The 18,850-nt window shown below is 41.8% G+C and overlaps 1 protein-coding gene across 3 annotated transcripts in view; it reads left to right on the top strand.

The window, feature by feature from the left end:
- CACNB2 (calcium voltage-gated channel auxiliary subunit beta 2) overlaps nt 1-14,008 on the top strand; it is a 405,285-nt gene extending 391,277 nt beyond the window's left edge. For all 3 annotated transcript variants that reach the window (XM_049706555.1, XM_004278620.3, XM_049706556.1), the window contains 4 exons: nt 9,251-9,402; nt 10,801-10,896; nt 11,868-12,053; nt 13,393-14,008. In XM_049706555.1, the coding sequence (XP_049562512.1) occupies nt 9,251-9,402; nt 10,801-10,896; nt 11,868-12,053; nt 13,393-13,863 (905 nt within the window). In that variant the 3' untranslated portion in view covers nt 13,864-14,008. The remainder of the gene's footprint in view (nt 1-9,250; nt 9,403-10,800; nt 10,897-11,867; nt 12,054-13,392) is intronic.
- Nucleotides 14,009-18,850: the final 4,842 nt, after the last annotated feature.

Raw genomic sequence — 18,850 nt, 5'->3', positions numbered from 1 at the left:
TGACCTCTGAGTTGCGGCACGCGGGATCTAGTTCCCCGACCAAGGATGGAACCCAGGCCCCCTGCATTGGGAGCACAGAGTCTTACTGGACCACCAGGGAAGTCCCAGGGAGCTTACTTCAAAAGCATTGTTTTCTTGTATACATTTAGTAAAAAATTAAATTTGAGAAAATTGACCTCAAATTTAATAGACAAGATCAATTATAGCAATTATTTCTTTTATGAAAGGATGAAAGATCCTGTATATTGAAGATATAATTTGATAGGTAAAAATTTGCTTTATACATGAGATTTTAGAAAACTTTCATTGCATAAACAGAAGTATAGTATGTTGCATTTGGAGTTGATTATGCTAATGTACCACTGTGTGACATGAAGAAAAAAAACCTGAAAATTTTGTAGCTTTAAGTACATACTCAGGTTTTGGGAGTGGTACAGGACTTCCTTGCCTGTATGGATGTCTTTATATGGGCTCATAAAACTTCTCACCTTTTTTCTCAGTTGCAATATTGGTCAAGCATCATAATTTAAAATATCTACATTAGCTATGCACATAAATTACATTATAGTCTTAGAAGCAAAAATATTATTTAAATTAAAATAGTAAAGGGCCTGGTAATACAGTTATTTGCCAATTCCAAATCCAAACTTTTAAAACTAATAAACTCAGATACTTATTGCTTTATGAAATAATTCACCTCAGAGTTTCTTTAATCTGCCCAACTTTATACTGTCTGCAAACTGTGGCTTGGTTTTACCCCAAGCAATTTTCCAGGGACAAATCAGTTTAGGAAACTATGCGACATCTTTGCACCCGTTTGTACACAACCGTGCAGTTGTGGGATCTACTTATGTCACACGATAGCAAAAACTATGTACCGAAAGTGGGAAAATATCAGCAAATGAGAGTAAAGGAAGTGAAGCTAGATTTAGCCGTGCACGTGGTAATAGCTGTAACTGACAGGAAAGGAAGTGAAGCTAGAGTTAGCCGGGCACGCGGCAACAGCTGTAACTGACAGTAAAGGAAGTGAAGCAAGATTTAGCCGTGCACGCGGCAACAGCTGTAACTGACAGTAAAGGAAGTGAAGCTGGAGTTAGCCGTGCAGGCGGCAACAGCTGTAACTGACAGTAAAGGAAGTGAAGCTGGAGTTAGCTGTGCACGCGGCAACAGCTGTAACAGTAAAGGAAGTGAAGCTAGATTTAGCCGTGCACGCGGCAACAGCTGTAACTGACAGTAAAGGAAGTGAAGCTAGAGTTAGCCGTGCACGCGGCAACAGCTGTAACTGACAGATAACACACAGGGAGCAGGGGAAGGCATTTACTTTGTATATTAGCAACTAGGTGGTCAGATGATAATGTTTACAGCTTGGTAAATGTTTTCAGTGCAATTGAGGAGTCAGCAGAGATAATTTGTTAAAAGTCTGTCTCTTTCACCTTGTCCTGATGGAACTGTTCTGTCTCTAAACTGCGGTGATGGATATAGGAACCTACACATGATAAAACTGCATAGAGCTCAGTACACACACACACACACAGACGAGTACATAAAACTGGGGAAATCTGAATAAGATGGGTGGATTGTATTAATATTAATGTCCTGGTTGTGATATCGCACTACAGTTTTGCAAGATGTTCCCATTGAGGATAACTGGGTAAAGGGCACAGTGTTCTCTGTTATTTCTTACAACTGCTTGCGAACCTACAGTTATCTCAACAGAAGCATCGATTAAAGGAAAGTTCATCACTTATGTTGGTAGCACCAGGGACTGTGGAACGGGGATGACACACCAGAGGGAGCACCCCTTATTTGGTCCTCAGGTATGGTCTCCAAATCAACAGCATCATTATCATGGGGGCATTAGTGAAGACTGAACATTCTCAGGCCCATCCCAACCTATAAAACCAGGAACTCTGGAGGTGGGACCCTACAATCTCTGGTTTAACAAGGCTGCCTGGTGATTCTACCATATGCCAGAGTCTGAGAACTACCGATCTTGTTGAAGCCCATCACTGTTCAGTGAAGGATGTGAGAGCCATAGGAAGTGAAGGGACCTGTGTGGTGTGGGTGAGGCACCTACTAACGAATAAAGCTAAGGCTAGACCCTGGGTGTCCCGACTACCAGTCCAGGATTTTGTCCATTGAGCAGTGTCGTGATGCTAATTACATCTCTGCTTTCTCTGAGGAAGAGAAAAAAATAATTGATGGAGAATGAAGGGCGGATGATAGACTCTAAAACTAGCCTTGCAGATCGACGCGATGTGGAATTTATGGGACTGTTGATCTTTTGAATCTCATTTCTTCCCTCCTCGTGACCTATCCATTACCAGCGTAGCTATGTCTGTCTTCATAAATTAGCACTTTTTATTCCACAAGATTGCTCCAATGGCCCAGCTATAGCAATATTTCTACCCAAAGGGAGTTCTTCATCTAAATATATTTTGGCAGTCAAATTCATTATTCATGTTTTTGAAGATTTAATGAATTTTTTTCTACAACAGCTTCTACCTAATACATATATAGTCAATTAAAAAGGCAAAAAAAAGTTACATTATATATATATTAAATGATTATATTTTTTCTTTGCCTTTTTAATTCATTCTTTCAACACAGTTTTTGAGTGCCAAGCGTGTACCAAGTACTGTACTGACGGAAGGAATGGAAGTAATTATGTACTGTTGCCAGTTTTCTGTCAGTTCACTGCCTGTCGGAAAAGTTTTCAATCATATCATCAAAATACAATGCAATAAATGTTAACAGAGGTAGGCACAAAGCAATACGTGACATTTGTTAAGTATTTACTGTGGGCCAGGCACCACAATAAATGCTTTGCATGTTGATTCACTTAGTCCCTCATTTCCATTTTCCAAAGAAGAACACTTAGGGAGCTCCAAGAAATGAAGCCTGTTACCCAAGGATCACACACTCTATGAAGTGAGGAAGCCATTTTGGTGCTTGGGACTGGGTGCCCAGAGGCAGACCTCCCTGGGCCTGCGGAAAGGAAAAGAAGCTTAGAGAGGGCTTTACAGATTTCGTTTTTCAGGATAAGTAAGGAACTTGTCAAAACTAGAATTCTGTGCTTAGTGATTATGAAATGGCGTTGGAATTACCATTACATCACTGATACCAGAGCCATCGCAAGTCTTATTAATTCTCGACTGACCGCTTGGATGTCGTCCAACGCTAGCTACGAAGTGTAACAACCGCCTCTGTTTTTACAGTATTGTTCAATTATAGAAATGTCTTTCCAAACGAACGCACTTCCCTTCTTTCTCATCTTCCAGAAAACATGATTGTTTCTGAGCTCTGAGTTTTTTTTTTTTTACGCGGGCCTCTCACTGTTGTGGCCTCTCCCGCTGCGGAGCACAGGCTCCGGATGCGCAGGCTCAGTGGCCATGGCTCACGGGCCCAGCCGCTCCGCGGCATGTGGGACCTTCCCGGACCGGGGCACGAACCCGTGTCCCCTGCATTGGCAGGCGGACTCTCAACCACTGCGCCACCAGGGAAGCCCTCTGAGTTTTTTTTTAATTGAAGTACAGTTGATTTAACAATGTTGTGTTAATTTCTGCTGTACAGCAAAGTGACTGAGTTATACATACATGTACATTTTTTATATTCTTTTCCATTACGGTTTATCACAGGATATTGAATACGGTTCCCTGTGCTATAACGGGAGGACCTTGTTGTTGATCCATCCTACATACACTACTTTGCCTCTGCTAATCCCAAACTCCCAGTCCATCCCTCCCCCACCCCCTCCCCCTTGGCAACTGCAAGTCTGTTCTGTGAGTCCGTTTCCTAGAAAAGTTCATGTGTCATATTTTAGATTCCACATGTAAGTGATATCATATGTATTTGTCTTTATCTTTCTGACTCACTTCACTTAGTATGATCATCTCTAGGTCCATCCATGTTGCTGCAAATGGCATGGTTTCATTCTTTTTTATGGCTGAGTAGTATTCCATTGTGTATATGTACCACATCTTTAGCCATTCATCTGTTGATGGGCATTTAGGTTGTTTCCATGTCTTGGCTATTGTGAGTAGTGCTGCTATGTACATAGAGGCACATGTCTCTTTTTGAATTATAGTTTTGTCTGTGTATATGCCCAGGAGTTGGATTGCAGGGTCATATGGCAACTCTATTTTTAGCTTTTTGAGGAACCTCCATACTGTTTTCCATAGTATCAGCACCAGTTTTAATTCAACGGCTGTTAAGTGATTGGGATTTGGACAGGTCAATAAGGCTTTTCGGTTTCAGAAATGAACATCAGCTGTCTTTGACATTTCTTTTTTGAAATAAGTTCTAAGCATGATGTACTCTGTCAAAGAAAAACCGCTAGTACAGATACATTTCTTTTTGAAGCATCATTTTTACTTGGAAGTTAAAAGTATTTTCTTCAGAATTTATTGGTCATCTTTTTTTAAGGTTTACTTACTAATATGTTGCACTGGGATTCTGAAAAAATCTCCTTTAAATTTTTAAATATCTCATTTCCCCCCTTAATTTAAAAAGTGTTAAGATATTTGTGTATGTAAGAATACTAGAAGATATAAATATTTGCATATATATACACATATATACATGATACATATATTAAGCACTTGACATTTGTTGATAAAGTAATTTTGTATACATAATAAGATAATGGATTATTTTCTTTTATGTTTATCTGTTACTCAGATTTTATGCAATGAACAAACATTACATTTATAATCTTTTTTTTTCATAGGACTCAAACTGCTAAGAAAAAGGAAGTTTTTTTAAGGTGTGGGACTCTGTGATTAACCGTTATTATTAACTGAGTACCTGGATGAAAATCTTTGTGATCAAATTTCTTTTTTTTTTGAGACATACCTGACATACCATTAGATTAGTTTCAGGTATACAACATGACTTGACCCATGTATATATTGTGTTATGATCACAGGAAGTCTAGTTACAAGTTTACGTACAGTTACAAGTTTTTTTCTTGTGAGAAGAACTCCTAAGATCCACTCTCTTAGCAACTTCCAAATATACAGTATTAGTAACTATAGTCACCATGCTGTGTGTCACATCCGTGGGACTTATTTGTGCTTTTGACCACCCTCACCCATCCCCCACTTCCCACCTCTGGCTACCCCCAACCTGTTCTTTTTACCTATGCTTTTTTTTTCTTTTCCGATTCCACATTTCCGTCAAGATTCTATCACTGGATCACGTGGTGGTTCTATTTTTAATTTTTGGAGGAACCTCCACACCATTTTCCATAGTGACAGCACCAGTTCACATTCCCACCAACAGTGCAGGAGGGCTCCCTTTTGTCCACATTATCACCACCGTGCTTGTTATATTATCTTTTTGATGATAGCCATCCTAACAGGTGTGAGGTGGTATCTCATTGGGGTTTTGATTTGCATTTCCCTGATGGTTAGTGATGTTGAGCGCCTTTTCATATACCTGTCGGCCATCTGTAAGTCGTCTTTGGAAAAATGTCTATTCAGGTCTTCTTCCCATTTGTTCATTGGACTGTTTGGTTTTTTGCTATTAAGCTGTAAGAGTTCTTTACATATTTTGGAAATTAACTCATCCTATACAAGCATATCTCATTTTATTGTGCTTTTCATTTGATTGCACTTTGCAGATGTTGTGTTTTTCACAAATTGAAGGTTTGCGGCAGCCCTGCCTTGAGCAGGTCTGTTGGCACCATTTTTCTAACATTGCTCGCTTCATGTCTTTGTGTTACATTCTGCTTATTCTCGCAATATTTCAAACTTTTTCATTACATTTGCTACGGTGATCTGGGATCAGTGATCTTCGTTACTACTGTGACTCTCTGAAGGGTCAGATGATGGTTAGCATTTTTCAGCAATCAAGTATTTGTTAATTAAGGTGTGTACACTGATTTTATAAGACAATGCTTTTGCACACTTAATAGACTACAGTTTAGTGTAAACACAGCTTTTATATGCACTGGGAAACCAAAAAGTTCATGTGACTTGCTTTATTGTGGTAGTCCGAAAACAAACCTGCAGTATCTCTGATGTACGCCTGTATATGACTTGCAAATATTTTCTTCCATTTGGCAGGTTGCCTTTTCATTTTGTTGATGGTTTCCTTTGCTGTGCAGAAGCTTTTTAGTTTGATGTAGTCTCACTTGTTTACTCTGGGTTTTCTTCTGTTTGCTTTTGGTGTCAAATCCAAAAATGCATTGCCAAGACGAATGTCAAAGAGCTTACCACCTTTGTTTTTTTCTAGGAGTTTTATGGTTTTGGGATATACATTTAAGCCTTTAATCCATTTTGTGAGCTGATTTTCGTGTATGGTGTAAGACAGTGGTCCAGTTTCACTCTTTTGCACATGGCTGTCGTTTTCACCCAGCACAGTTTATTGAAGAGACTGTCCTTTTCCCCACTGTATATTCTTGGCTCCTTTGTCATAAATTAATTGGCCATATATGCATGGGTTTACTTCTGGGCTCTTCTAGTCTGTTCCACCGATCTATGGATCTGTTTTTACGCCAGTACCATACTGTTTTATTATAGTTTTGTGATATAGTTTGAAGTCAGGAAGCATAATTCCTCCAGCTTTGTTCTTCTTTCTCAAGATTGCTTTGGCTGTTTGGGGTCTTTTGTGATTCCATACAAAGTTTAGGATTGTTCTGTATCTGTGAAAAATGCCATTAGATTTTTGATAGTAATTGCAATAAATCTGTAGATCACTTGGGTATGGACATTTTGACAATATTAATTCTTCCAATCCATGAGCGTGGAATACCTGTTTATTTGTGTCTTCAGTTTCTTTCATCGGTGTCCTACAGTTTTCTGAGTACAGGTCTTTCACCTTCTTGGTTTTATTTATTCCTAGTTATTCTTTTTGATGCAATTTGTAAATAATAGTTTTCTTCCTTCCTCTTTCTGGTAGTTCATTATTAGTGTATAGGAACGCAACAGATTTTTGTAAGCTAATTTTGTATCCTGCAACTTTACTGAATTTGTTTATTAGTTCTAACGGTCTTTTTGTGGAGTCTTTAAGAGTTTTCTGTACATACTATCATGTCATCTACAAACAGTGAGAGTTTTACTTCCTTTCCAATTTATATGCCTTTTGTTTCTTGCCAAATTGCTCTGGCTAGGACTTTCAATACTATGTTGAAAGAAGTGGTGAGAGTGGGCATCCCTGTGTCGTTCCTGATCTTAGAGGAAAAGCTTTCAGCATTTCCATGGAGTGTGGTGCTGGCCGTAGACTAATCAAATTTCTTAATGCTTACAGTAAATATTAACTTAGATCGGAACTTGACTGTTGGGGATCAGTGGCTGTGAAAACATTTATAGGGCACAGAGAAGCAAGGTTATATTGGAAAAAAATTTTAAGGAGCATGAGAAAAGAGAGCAAATAAGAGTGTCAGTAATGTTTTAGAACACTATTATGAATGATTTCTAAAACTGTTGTTTAAGGAAATTCCAATACATATATGAAGTAAAGAATGTTATAGGAAACCTCAGGTACTCATCACCTAGTTTCAACTATCATCTATTCATGGCCAATCTTGTTTCATTTCCAGTCTTCCCCCTGCCTTCCTCTCCTGTCTCTGAATTATTTTGAAGCTAATCCCAGAAATCATATGTTATCTGTAAATGTTTCAGTATGTATTTCTAAACATTGAAGACTTTTTATTTAAACCATATCACCATTATCGCCAGACCTTAACAGTACATCCCAAATATCAGGTTGCCACTCAGCCATGTATCATTTCCCAGCTGTCATGTATTATACATATACACACATACATCTTATATATATAAGCATTTATATATAAACATTTTATCCACTTACTTTATGCATTATAAATGTATCAATTACTATTTGTTTGAATCAGAATCCACATAAAGTCCATACATTGCGAATGTTTCCTAGGTTCTTAAATCTCTTAATCTCGTTTTCCATAGATCTTTTTTATTTCCTTGTTTTTTGAAGAAACTGGGTCACTTATTCTGCAGGGTTTTCAGAGAGTGAATTTTGCTAACTGCATTACACGGGCGTAGTTTATATATGTCTGTTCCCTGTATTTCTTATAAACTGATAGATCCAGAAGCTTAACGGGTTTGTTTTTTTCTTTTAGCAAAACTATGTCATGGGTGGTAATGTGACCAAATATTATTTTAAAGCCAGTATCTCAAGTGGTTTGGGCCCTGATTTTAAAGACACCCAGGTTAAATGAAAGGCCTCTAGTCATAACATACTGTGAGGCAGACAATAGTGACTTGCCTTTTCTGGAATAATGTACTAGTTAAAATTATCTCCAGGAATCTTCTGCATGGATGCAAATGCATAAGAGGAATTAAATGGTATTCTGTAGGTCTAGGAATCTCATGGAATTGGCCCTTCATGACTGCGGTGGGCACTGTAAAATACATATTATGCTTTATAGACCTATGATGTCTAGTAAAGTACTTTCTGGCTATTTAACTCTTATTTAAATTAAATTTCAAAAATTTATTCATTCATTCACATGTGCTACACTTCAGGAGCTCCACAGGCATATGAGGGTTGTGGCTACCGTACTGGACAGCAGTAGTACAGAAATGGAGAAGCAGATGAAATGCATGAAATTTCTTTCGCATTCAAGTAGATTTTTGGATGTTTATATAGTTTTTATTCCTGTAATGCTGCCTCTAATAAATAACCGCCCTTTTAAAGCATGAATGTTACAGGGCTGTTCTTTTGTTGGTGGAAATTATGAGAAGTGTGTTTTTGGAGAAGTTTGTTGTAACACTCTGAAAATCTCTCCTGTTTTCTGTTGTAGTTCAGCTTGGTAATAAGCATCTCTAGACTCTCAATCATCTCCAGAAGGCGTACCAATAGGTGGCATATAAACACTGAGAAGCCCGTGCAGTGACAGGAAGGCTGGTGATGGGTGCTAGGCTAGAGCGGTCAGAAACACACACAGGGAAGACCTCTCTTCAAGTTTCTATTTCACAACATTTTAATGAAATGACTTCATGGAGTGAAGTTTTATAGCACCAAAAACACGTCAGCACAGAGAGCCAGAAACGTTGACTCTCACAGACATTGTGTTAGATGTCTGGTTGAGAGAGGAATTCCCTAAATGCTAGAGGTATTGTGAAGGAACGGCTCTCTCCAAAGGACACCTGTTACCAGCTCTCTTGCCTGTAGACAGCAACCTCACCTACCTGAGTACCGTTTTACTTTGTCTCAATCTGGTTTAAAAATGCTGTAAAGTAATCAAACTCTGCTTAACCTTTTACAGCGGAAGTTCAGAGTGAAATTGAAAGGATTTTTGAACTTGCAAGAACATTGCAACTGGTGGTCCTTGATGCAGATACTATTAATCATCCAGCCCAGCTTAGTAAAACCTCTCTGGCCCCTATTATAGTGTATGTCAAGATTTCTTCTCCTAAGGTAAGTAGGGTGGTTACTGTTTGCTCTGTAATGGAACTTTACTAAAATGTGTATTTATAGTCTGCTTTCCAATTAGAAACGGGCTGTGTCTTTATCCATCACAAAGGGTCTGAAGAGAGACGTGGTAGCCGAGAATTGTTAAGATTCACATAAGCATGATGATGAGTTTCATGGCTTAGGAGAGTGAGTGATTCCCAAAGTGTGGTCCATGGATTCCTGGTGGGGGAGGTTCTGAAACACTTTTCAGAGGGTCCATGAGGTCAGAACCATTTCCATGATTATTATCTAAGCATAATCTAATACTCAGACATCCTCCCCCTTTTTCACTGGTTTGACCTTTGCACCAACAGTGCAGAAGCAGCACTGGGTGATGTCTAAGCAGGAATCAAGACCACAGTAGCAGTAGCAGCTGTGGCATTCTCCCTCCCCATGCACTCCCAGGTTAAAAAAAAAAAAAGCCACACAACCCAGTTTCACTTAAGAATGTCCTGATGAAGTAGTAAAAATGCTTAAATTTTGACTGTTCGGTACAAACCTTTTTAAGGAAGTACACTTCAAGTTCTTTAGCTACGTACTCGAAGTCCGTTTTCTTGAGGGCAGGTACCAGTGTGATTCTTCAAGTCATAAACCGAAGTAGCCACTTTCATCCTGAAACACCATTTTTATTGGAAAGAACAACTGACATGTCCTTCAGATTTCAGGACAGATCAATGGGATTTAACGTAACAGAGTAAGAAAAGTTCATTGAGTGATAGGGATTTAGATTCCACATGAGAGCTAGTCTTTAAAAAGCTACCACTTGTTTACTGTAGTATCAAAGAAAGATATCCACAATTATCTGAAAAGGCTAGTAATTACGTATCTATAGGGGACTGGATTTTCTTTGCCTGTTTCAAACAATACACCGTAGCAGATTCACTGTAGAAGCAGGGCACAGCAGCTGTCTTCTGTGGAGCCAGGCGGTAGAGAAACCTGCAAATAACTTAGCTATTTTATCAGAATGAATGACATGTTAACATATAAGAGGTTACTGATCATTCTTAAATGAATTTTTCAGTTTTAGTTTCTAATATATAACTATTACAGTTCACATAAAAAGCTCTTGGGAGTTCTCCACAGTTTTTAAAAACATAAATCATGAGACAGAGTTTGAGAACTGCTAGCCTTGAAAAAAGACAAGACTCAGAAAAATCTCCACGCTGGTGACTTACGAAGCTTGCGACTGAGGTTTATGTCAACGTGTTAATTTTGCTGATCATCTTGAAGATTCTGTTTTCTAGCGTAATCTATTTGTACACCATCAGTGCTGCATGCAGAGGACACCGGAGAAAGGAACGAATAATGAACCTTGTTTACCTGAGTGCAGATACCCCAGTTGAAGAATCTCGTCTTTTACAGGTTTTACAAAGGTTAATAAAATCTCGAGGGAAATCTCAAGCTAAACACCTCAATGTTCAGATGGTAGCAGCAGATAAGCTGGCTCAGTGCCCTCCGGTAAGTCTCTCTATGCAGTACAATCCACTTGAAGGCTTCACACCCGCATTCTGTTAACAAAAACCAGACAGACAGGTAAACGCCTGTCCAGGGAGAGAACCCTGCCCATTAACGGTGGGTTTCCTCCCAAAGACGGGAACGGTCTACCTCTTACCACGAGCACTTGTCTAGGTCATGGTCGTCGCTTACGAACAGCTACGGTGTGTTCCGTGGTGACCTCGCTTTGTTAATCTAACACCTCAGTAGTCAGTCATCTTCAATGAAACACAATCATTGTTTCAAAACTTTGGTTGAAAAGATGGCTGTTAGGGGTTGGTTTATTATTCACTTCACTCAGGGAGCGAGTTGCTGGCTCTTCATTACCGTCTAAGAAATTGATCTGAGACCATTTCTACAGCACTCAGTCACCAGATTCTGACACCTGAACACATCCTACCGCGAATCCCCTGCTCTGCATACCACGCTTTGGCCTGTATCTTCCGGCTTTTGTTCTGGCTTTGTTGTTTTAAATGAAGGTATATCAGAAGCCTTAAGAACTGGGCTCAGACCCACTTCTAATTGCCGGGAGCACATTACACTTGTAAGAACTCTGAACTACTCTGAAGTCTGGGCCACATCCAGTCAGTGGCTTCGGCTTCCTCACATCCTCACCTCGCCTCAGTCGTTTCCAAGGTTCAGCTTTTCATAGTCTCTGACTTATATTCTCATTTTCTTTTGTACATCTCGCCCCTAACATAGGATCAATTCCTTTTTTTCACTACGGGCAACTTTCCTCTGGTGCCCCTAACAATGTTATCACACCTGGTCACTCCTGGTCACTCACACAGCGAAGCGGTGAGGCCATAGCGGGTGGTCAGCCCCTACGAAGAGAGGAGCCCTTCGTGCTCCTGGCGTGTGGGAGGCCCGGGGGCAGCACGGGCAAGGCGCCCTGGCCGCCGTAAGCACGCCGTCTGCACTGTCTGCTCCTGCAGGAGCTGTTCGATGTGATTCTGGACGAGAACCAGCTCGAGGACGCCTGCGAGCACCTCGCCGACTACCTGGAGGCCTACTGGAAGGCCGCCCACCCGCCCTGCAGCAGTGGCCCCGACCCGCTCCTCAGCCGGACCTTGGCCACCTCGACCCTGCCCATCAGCCCCGCTCTGGCCCCCAGCTCACAGGTGAGCAGCGCTTGCGCCACTGGGGTCCAGGGCTCCGGGGCGGTGCTCGTTCCAGTCGAGCAGCCCTGTCCAGAATGAGATGGAACACCGAGTACCTTAAGTGTCTCCAGCGTGAGCTGTGCGCCTGTAAGAGGAGTGTAAACAGCATCCTATGAAGTACCGTAAGTCCCCCATATACGAACGAGTTCCGAGAAGGCATTCGTAAGTTCAGCACAGTTAGCCTAGGCTGCCCACTAACACAATCGGCTATATAGTACTGTACCGTGACAGGTTTATTATACTTTGCACACACATAATACAGAAGAAACAAACAAAACATAAAACATTTTTAACCTTACAGTACAGTCCCTTGAAAAAGGACAGTCGTACCCGCTAGGTCACCACTGCTTTTACGCTCGCTTCCGACCATCCTGAGCTTGAAATAAAGATACGGTACCACCGTACCCTATACGGTAAAGAACACAAAAGCACAACCACTGGTAGAGGATGCACGCACCTGACAATGTACGCCAGACACATGATCTAACTTAGTGATTTGACACGCGAAGCTATGTTTGCATCTTTTGGAAGTTCACAACCTGAAGGTCCGTATGTAGGGGACTTATACTGTATTATAAACCGTAAAATCCGCTCTCCCCATATTCTGTTCGGGCCAGGATAGAGGAACTTTCTATGTGGCCGGCAGCACAGACTGTGGACTCAGACTACCTGGGTTCAATTCCCTCTCCTCTCCACCCCTTCCCAGGGCTTTAATCTTGGATAAAATCCTTACCTGCCCTTTGCCTCAGGAATACTAACGACCCTACCTTGTGGGGCTGTCACGTGACTTTTCTCATGAGATTGGCTTACAGGGTTGTTGTATTTAATCAGTCAGTATACGTGACAGTCTCATAACACTGCTGGTCTCACAGTAAGTGCCACTTAAGCATTTGACATTTTATCATTTTTTTCCCTTAAAGCCAACATCCTAAGAATTTTTAATCTTCCCACCTGTATCCAAGCAGAGGTGGTTAAGTGTCCACCCATGTGTAGACAGATCTCAGGGACCTATATTTGAACCACAAGAGAACATATAAAAGAATGCCCTCCCTCCTTCATTCATTCATTTTAAAAAAATTTGTAAAGTTACTCTGTGCTGTTCTAGGCGCTTACAAATTAACAGAAAGTCCAATACAATATAAATGCTACTGGATGTTATCGCACACATTAAGCACCCGAGCTAGGTCGGATTTCATTTCGGCACTTTAGAGACTGTGAAAAGGGACTAGACACTTGCTTTTGTGACAGTTCCCCAGACCCCGACCTTGGCTGAGGCCTGTGTTTGCTCCTTCGCCTCCAGGCGTCTCAAGGGGATCCGAGGACGGATCGCGTGGCCGCCACCCATTCTGCTTCCCAAGCTGAAGAAGAACCCTGCCCAGACCCAGTCAAGAAACCCCAGCACCACAGCCATCGCAGCGGGGCCAGCCGCGGCCTCTCCAGGCAGGAGACCTTGGATTCAGAAACGCAGGAGAGTCGCGACTCCGCATACGCGGAGCCCAAGGAAGATTATTCCCACGAACATGCAGACCACTGCGCCCCGCACCGAGATCACAGCCACAGAGAGGAACCCCACGGGGGTGGGGAGCGCAGACACAGGGAGTCTCGGCACCGCTCCCGGGACCCGGATCGAGAGCAGGACCACAACGAGGGCGACAAACAGTGGAGCCGCCACAAATCCAAGGATCGCTGCTGTGACAGGGAGGGGGAAGGGGTGTCCAGGAGACGGCATGAGGCTGGGGACTGGAACAGGGAGGTTTACATCCGCCAGTGACTTTTGCCCTTTTGTGTCGTTGGTTTTCTTATTTTTAAGTCTTGTATACCACCACCCTCCAACTCAATCTTGGGGGTCTACATTGCAATCATATGTGATCTGTCTTGTATATTTTGTACTGCTGTTGCTTGGATAGCAACAGCATGAAATAGAGTATTAATATACTTTTTATTTTCCTTTTGTAAGTAAGTGCTATATAAATTCGCCTGGAAAGGCTGCAGTCCTCTGGTTGTCTACTGCACTTTGAAAACTGTCTAGGATCGCTGCCACTTGAACAATATCGTCTGTTGCCATCCAGGTGGCATCAGGATTTTAAGGAGCATAGCTGATGTTTTCGAAAATGTGGTTGATGTATCCAGCGGGCCGGAATCAAGCAGCCCACGTAAAAAGTGGAATCTCTTGGTTCTCCCGACCTTTAATATGTAGGCGCCCGATTTGCATAGTCATCCGTGGACCACTGTTTCTCGCTTGTACCTCTGGCTGACTAAACTTGGGGACAGACTGTCTTGCCTTACACCAAGGGGATCAAAGTCAGAATCTATTTTCTATGTACTAGCATTGTGTACTGTATAGACAGTTTGTAAATGTTATTTCTGCAAACACCTTCTTATGATAATTATATATTATATATATATATATATACACATATATATATATATATATATATCAGTTTGATCGCACTATTTCAGAGTCTTAATGCCAAGCCAGCAGATTTGCTTTCTGAATTACAGGGACTAGAAATGCCCACCTTCAGGAAATTTGTAATAACGTCGTCTAGACACCTATTCCCGTTCTAGTAGAGAGTCTGTACATACTGTAAATACGTGTGACTGCCTGACTTGAAAAGGTTTGATTTCTGAATGTTCCTCCATCCCTGTACGTTAATCATTGTGACCATAAATTCTGGGAAATATAACCAAACTCCAAGGGTTGCTCCGCTCCGTGCCGTTCACACTGATTGTGACGGCCACATCCTGCGTAGCCAGTGTCTCAGGTCACGGCACTGGAGTCTGGGAGCCGCGTGCACACGAGCCAGTGATGGGCGTGCACGCTGACGACAGCGGCAGCCAGCCCAGGGCCGAGGCGTCCACCTGCCTGGCTCCGCGGCTCGCTGCGCCGCTGTGGCCCGCCGAGCCGTCAGGGGCCAGGAGGGCACGCGCCGCCAGAGGGGACGCCCCGGAGAGCTGCCCCCCGCTGGCTCCTGGAGAGGGGCCACACGGGCCACTGTGATGAGTGTTTCACTGGAAATGTCCGACGACCTCTCGTCTGAGAGAGAAGTGTTTACACAGATGCTCCCGACTCCCCCCGTCTCCTCACCTCGCCTCGCCCGCCGTGCCCGTTGTGTTCCCCCCGCTCCGACACTTTCACTGTCCGTCACAACCTCGAAGTGCTTCTTATAACCAAAGCTTCTGCTCTTCGCAAGAAATCAGGGCAAAAGGAGGTGACTTGAAGTGAACGAGACGTTGAGGTTTTCCTGCGTCGGACACCTGCTCTGAGGGGAAGCCAGAAGATGCTGTGGCCCTGCGTCAGGGACACCGCCCAACGCGGCCCACGAGGTGGTGGTCACGCTGAGCCTGAAACCTTCCCTGTCTCTCCTAAGTGTCCGTCTGTCCAGTTAAGACTGGACAGGTAAGACAGACAGTATTAGGCGTGCAAGTACCTGGCACTTGAAGTCTGTCCCTGGAAAACGCCTGTCTTGACTGCCTACCTTCAGACCTGGACATTAAAAATTATTATTTTGTTAAATAAGTTAAGCTATTTTTTGTTTCGCTTCTTTGATTATTCCAGGTTCTTGCCAAATATATCTTGGACCTTTATAAGTACAACTGTTTCACATCTAACTCCTTATTCCTCTCCCCCAAAGAAAACTCAGAGTTGTAAAAATGAGTTAACATATATAGTGTTTTATCAGCTAATATAGGAACCATTTCCCTCAATCTCTTTGTTAATTAGCTCTGTACTGTTGACATACCTTTATTTATTGAATATAAAAACAGTAGGCATAATATATAAATTTTTGATGTAAAGTATTCATATCATTGGGAAACCGTATTCCAGCTAAAGTTACTTTTATAAAATACTTCCAGTCAGCTGTCCATCACGGTACCACATCAATGATCGCCAGCCCCGACCCTTCCTATACGAAGTTTCATCCCAGTTCATGGCTTTGGAATGTGTAGATTCTTGAAGTCTAACTGGTATGTATCTTCTTTGCTGCTACCATTAATCCCTTTCAAAGAATCACGCTAACGGATTCCATTTTTTAAATTCTGACCTGGACTCTTCGTCTCTCACTTTACTGTGAAACACACTAGTCCAAATCAGAGTATTCCACAAAATCTCTGTTGCAGGATTTGACAAAAGAGCACGCTTATGTGAAAACTGTAGAGTGGGCATATGTGTAAACGGTGTGGACTAAATATGTAACTGAAGAAATAATCCCAAGGACCATGGGATATTCACTGACTTGTGGAATGTAAAATTCTAGTCTTTTCACACAGCAAAGGTTTAATCTTAACAGACTCAGTTGTAGAATCATGATTGTTGTAGTTAACCTAGAAAATGCTGGAAAAGTTCTGAATAGTTCTGTGTCTTTCTCGTCACACCCATTTCAGCCTTTCCTCTGCTCTTTCTCTACTGCTCACTTAAGTTACTGTTACAAAAAGGTGCTGCTAAACGTAGGATGTCTTAGTTATTCTGTACTTTGGGACAATGCCACATTTTAACATGGTCTGCTCTGCATTCATGTTAAACCTTCAACTGTCAGCTACACTGAACTGTTCAACAAGCCTGGTTTAAAGTCATTCATTCATAGCAAACAAATAAAGAGCTGGCTTCTGCACTGTCTACTATTAGTCGTATTAAGTGCCATTTTAGGAGTGATTCTTACAGCTCAAAGTATGTTAAATACTCACCTGCACTTCGCGTGTGGGGCGCATCATCCTGGGGGGTGCTGCCCGTCACTGATGGGCTGTGGTCATCTCCCCACGACACCTGAAAAGTGACAGCTTCCGGCAGGTCAAAGGCCTCTGAAGGCCTGAGCACGGCAAAGCCAACTTTCTCCCACCTTCATCCTATATGGTCTGCAATTCTTGCCTCCGATTTTGAACTGTACTTTTCCTTTCTAAAATAAACTTGTCATCAGAATGGATCTTCAGTTCCTCGCCCTTTGCTCAGTGACACAATGCTGCTACTCCTGGATAATCTTACTAACACGTCAAGAGTCATGCTGTTGGAGAAAACAGGCAATCAGAGGGCTCTGGGTCAGTTGTTGAATCGTGTTATATTTTTAACTATTTGTACTTTACTGTTTAAAATGTGATACACGGTTTTGAAGTAAAATGTACTCACTGTTGAATTAAAATGCTTCTGTTTCACAGATACAACTATGGTAACATTAAATATGTTAAAAGAGAATATATTCATTCTCTTCCACATTTCCCTGATTTTTGTCCTTTTATCATATTTTTTCTTATATGTCTGTGTTCCTTAAGATTGAATGTTTTATTTTCCAATTTGTTTTATTTTTTGAAAGAAAAAAACCCACTGAAAAATGTCTATGTTAAAGAAACAAATTTTAACAATATTTTTTATTTGTCCTTACTGTTTTCAATATGCAAATATTTTTCTTTTGTTTTGCCGGCATTGCTTGTATTTTGATATTTATTGGTATTAATCAAAACTTTACACATTTGCTACTAGGCTCCTTCCCTACCATTTCCATCCCAGCCTAGCACCTAAGGCTCTGCAGAGAGCATGAGAAAGGATGGATTTTGTGTATTTTTCAAAAACATATTGAAAGTTCAAGGAAGTATGCCGAGCCCTAGAAGCAGAAGTACCACAGGTCAACAGTGTTTCTCTTTAGGCAGATGACGTCTACTGGCTATCAGGCAGAATGAGGGACGGAAAGAAGTCAGTCACATGTCTGAATCTTAGGGAGCCTGATGGGGTTTTTCCCTCGTTCAATAAGCGTGTAACAATGATCTGCTCTGAAGCTGTACAGAAAGCACAGTCCTGCCTCCAGAATGTTCCCAAGCCTGGGGGCAGCGGTCCAGGGCATGCCTCGTACACTAGAGTGATGTGTCAAGTGCCGTGACACGAGGAGACAGAGGCACGAGGGGTGTAGAGGGAGACACGCCCGACCCAGCCCCCGAGAAGGGTGTGCAAGAAAGGCTTCCTCAGAGCAGAGGCCTCTGAGGATCTCACCTGATCTGAGATGAGATGAGCATTCTTCAGGGATACAAGGAAGTTTCAAGAAGTTCCTAATGGAGACCTATGAAGGGAAAAAAATATATTAGGCAGTTGTCCGAGGCTCAGGCATTTTGAGGTGATTTGAATTAACAAAACAGATGTATTTAACACAACATGAGATAGCTTTTAAACTATGGCTGGGTATTTTAATATATTTTATCTAAAAAGCAGGTAGGATGAAAAGCAAGCCTACAGTTACACAGTTCATCTTAAAAAGGCCGCCCTCTTATATTGGCCGCCATGGGTGATGTTTGGTCACTTCTGCAGTTTGGGGGATTTCAGGTCTGATGGTGAAGTGGTCTTGTTTCGTCTTGACCTAGTCACAGTTGCTTGGTCTGGGGAAGGTGTTCTGTGGAGCTGCTTCTGTTCAGAGGGAGAACACCAAGGCTTAGCTGTGAGCGCCTGGCCACTTCCCAGCTCTCACAAGATGGTTTTCTCACCAATCACGTCTCTAGGAACTTGTATGTATTCCATTAGATGCTAAAAGGTACCCGAATTGTGCAATAGTCTCATTTTTAATCTACAGAGTTTAAAAAAATTCATTTTAGTTTTTAGTTTAAAATATGACAGAAGAAAAAACGTCAACATAGTGAAGGGAGACTGTTACTGGGAGTAGTCCAGAATTCATTTGAAAGAGGGTTGACTTACCAAATAGTAAACAGAAAAAGTCAGGTGAAATCCCCAGCTACGTTCCTGGCACTTGATAAATAAGTTATAGTTCCCACACCCTGAATTC

Source organism: Orcinus orca, chromosome 2 (assembly GCF_937001465.1).
Source record: "Orcinus orca chromosome 2, mOrcOrc1.1, whole genome shotgun sequence".
In the NCBI taxonomy this organism is placed as follows: Eukaryota; Metazoa; Chordata; class Mammalia; order Artiodactyla; family Delphinidae; genus Orcinus; species Orcinus orca.
Note: the sequence above shows the minus strand (reverse complement) of the source record. Positions and strands in the feature narration are given on the sequence as shown.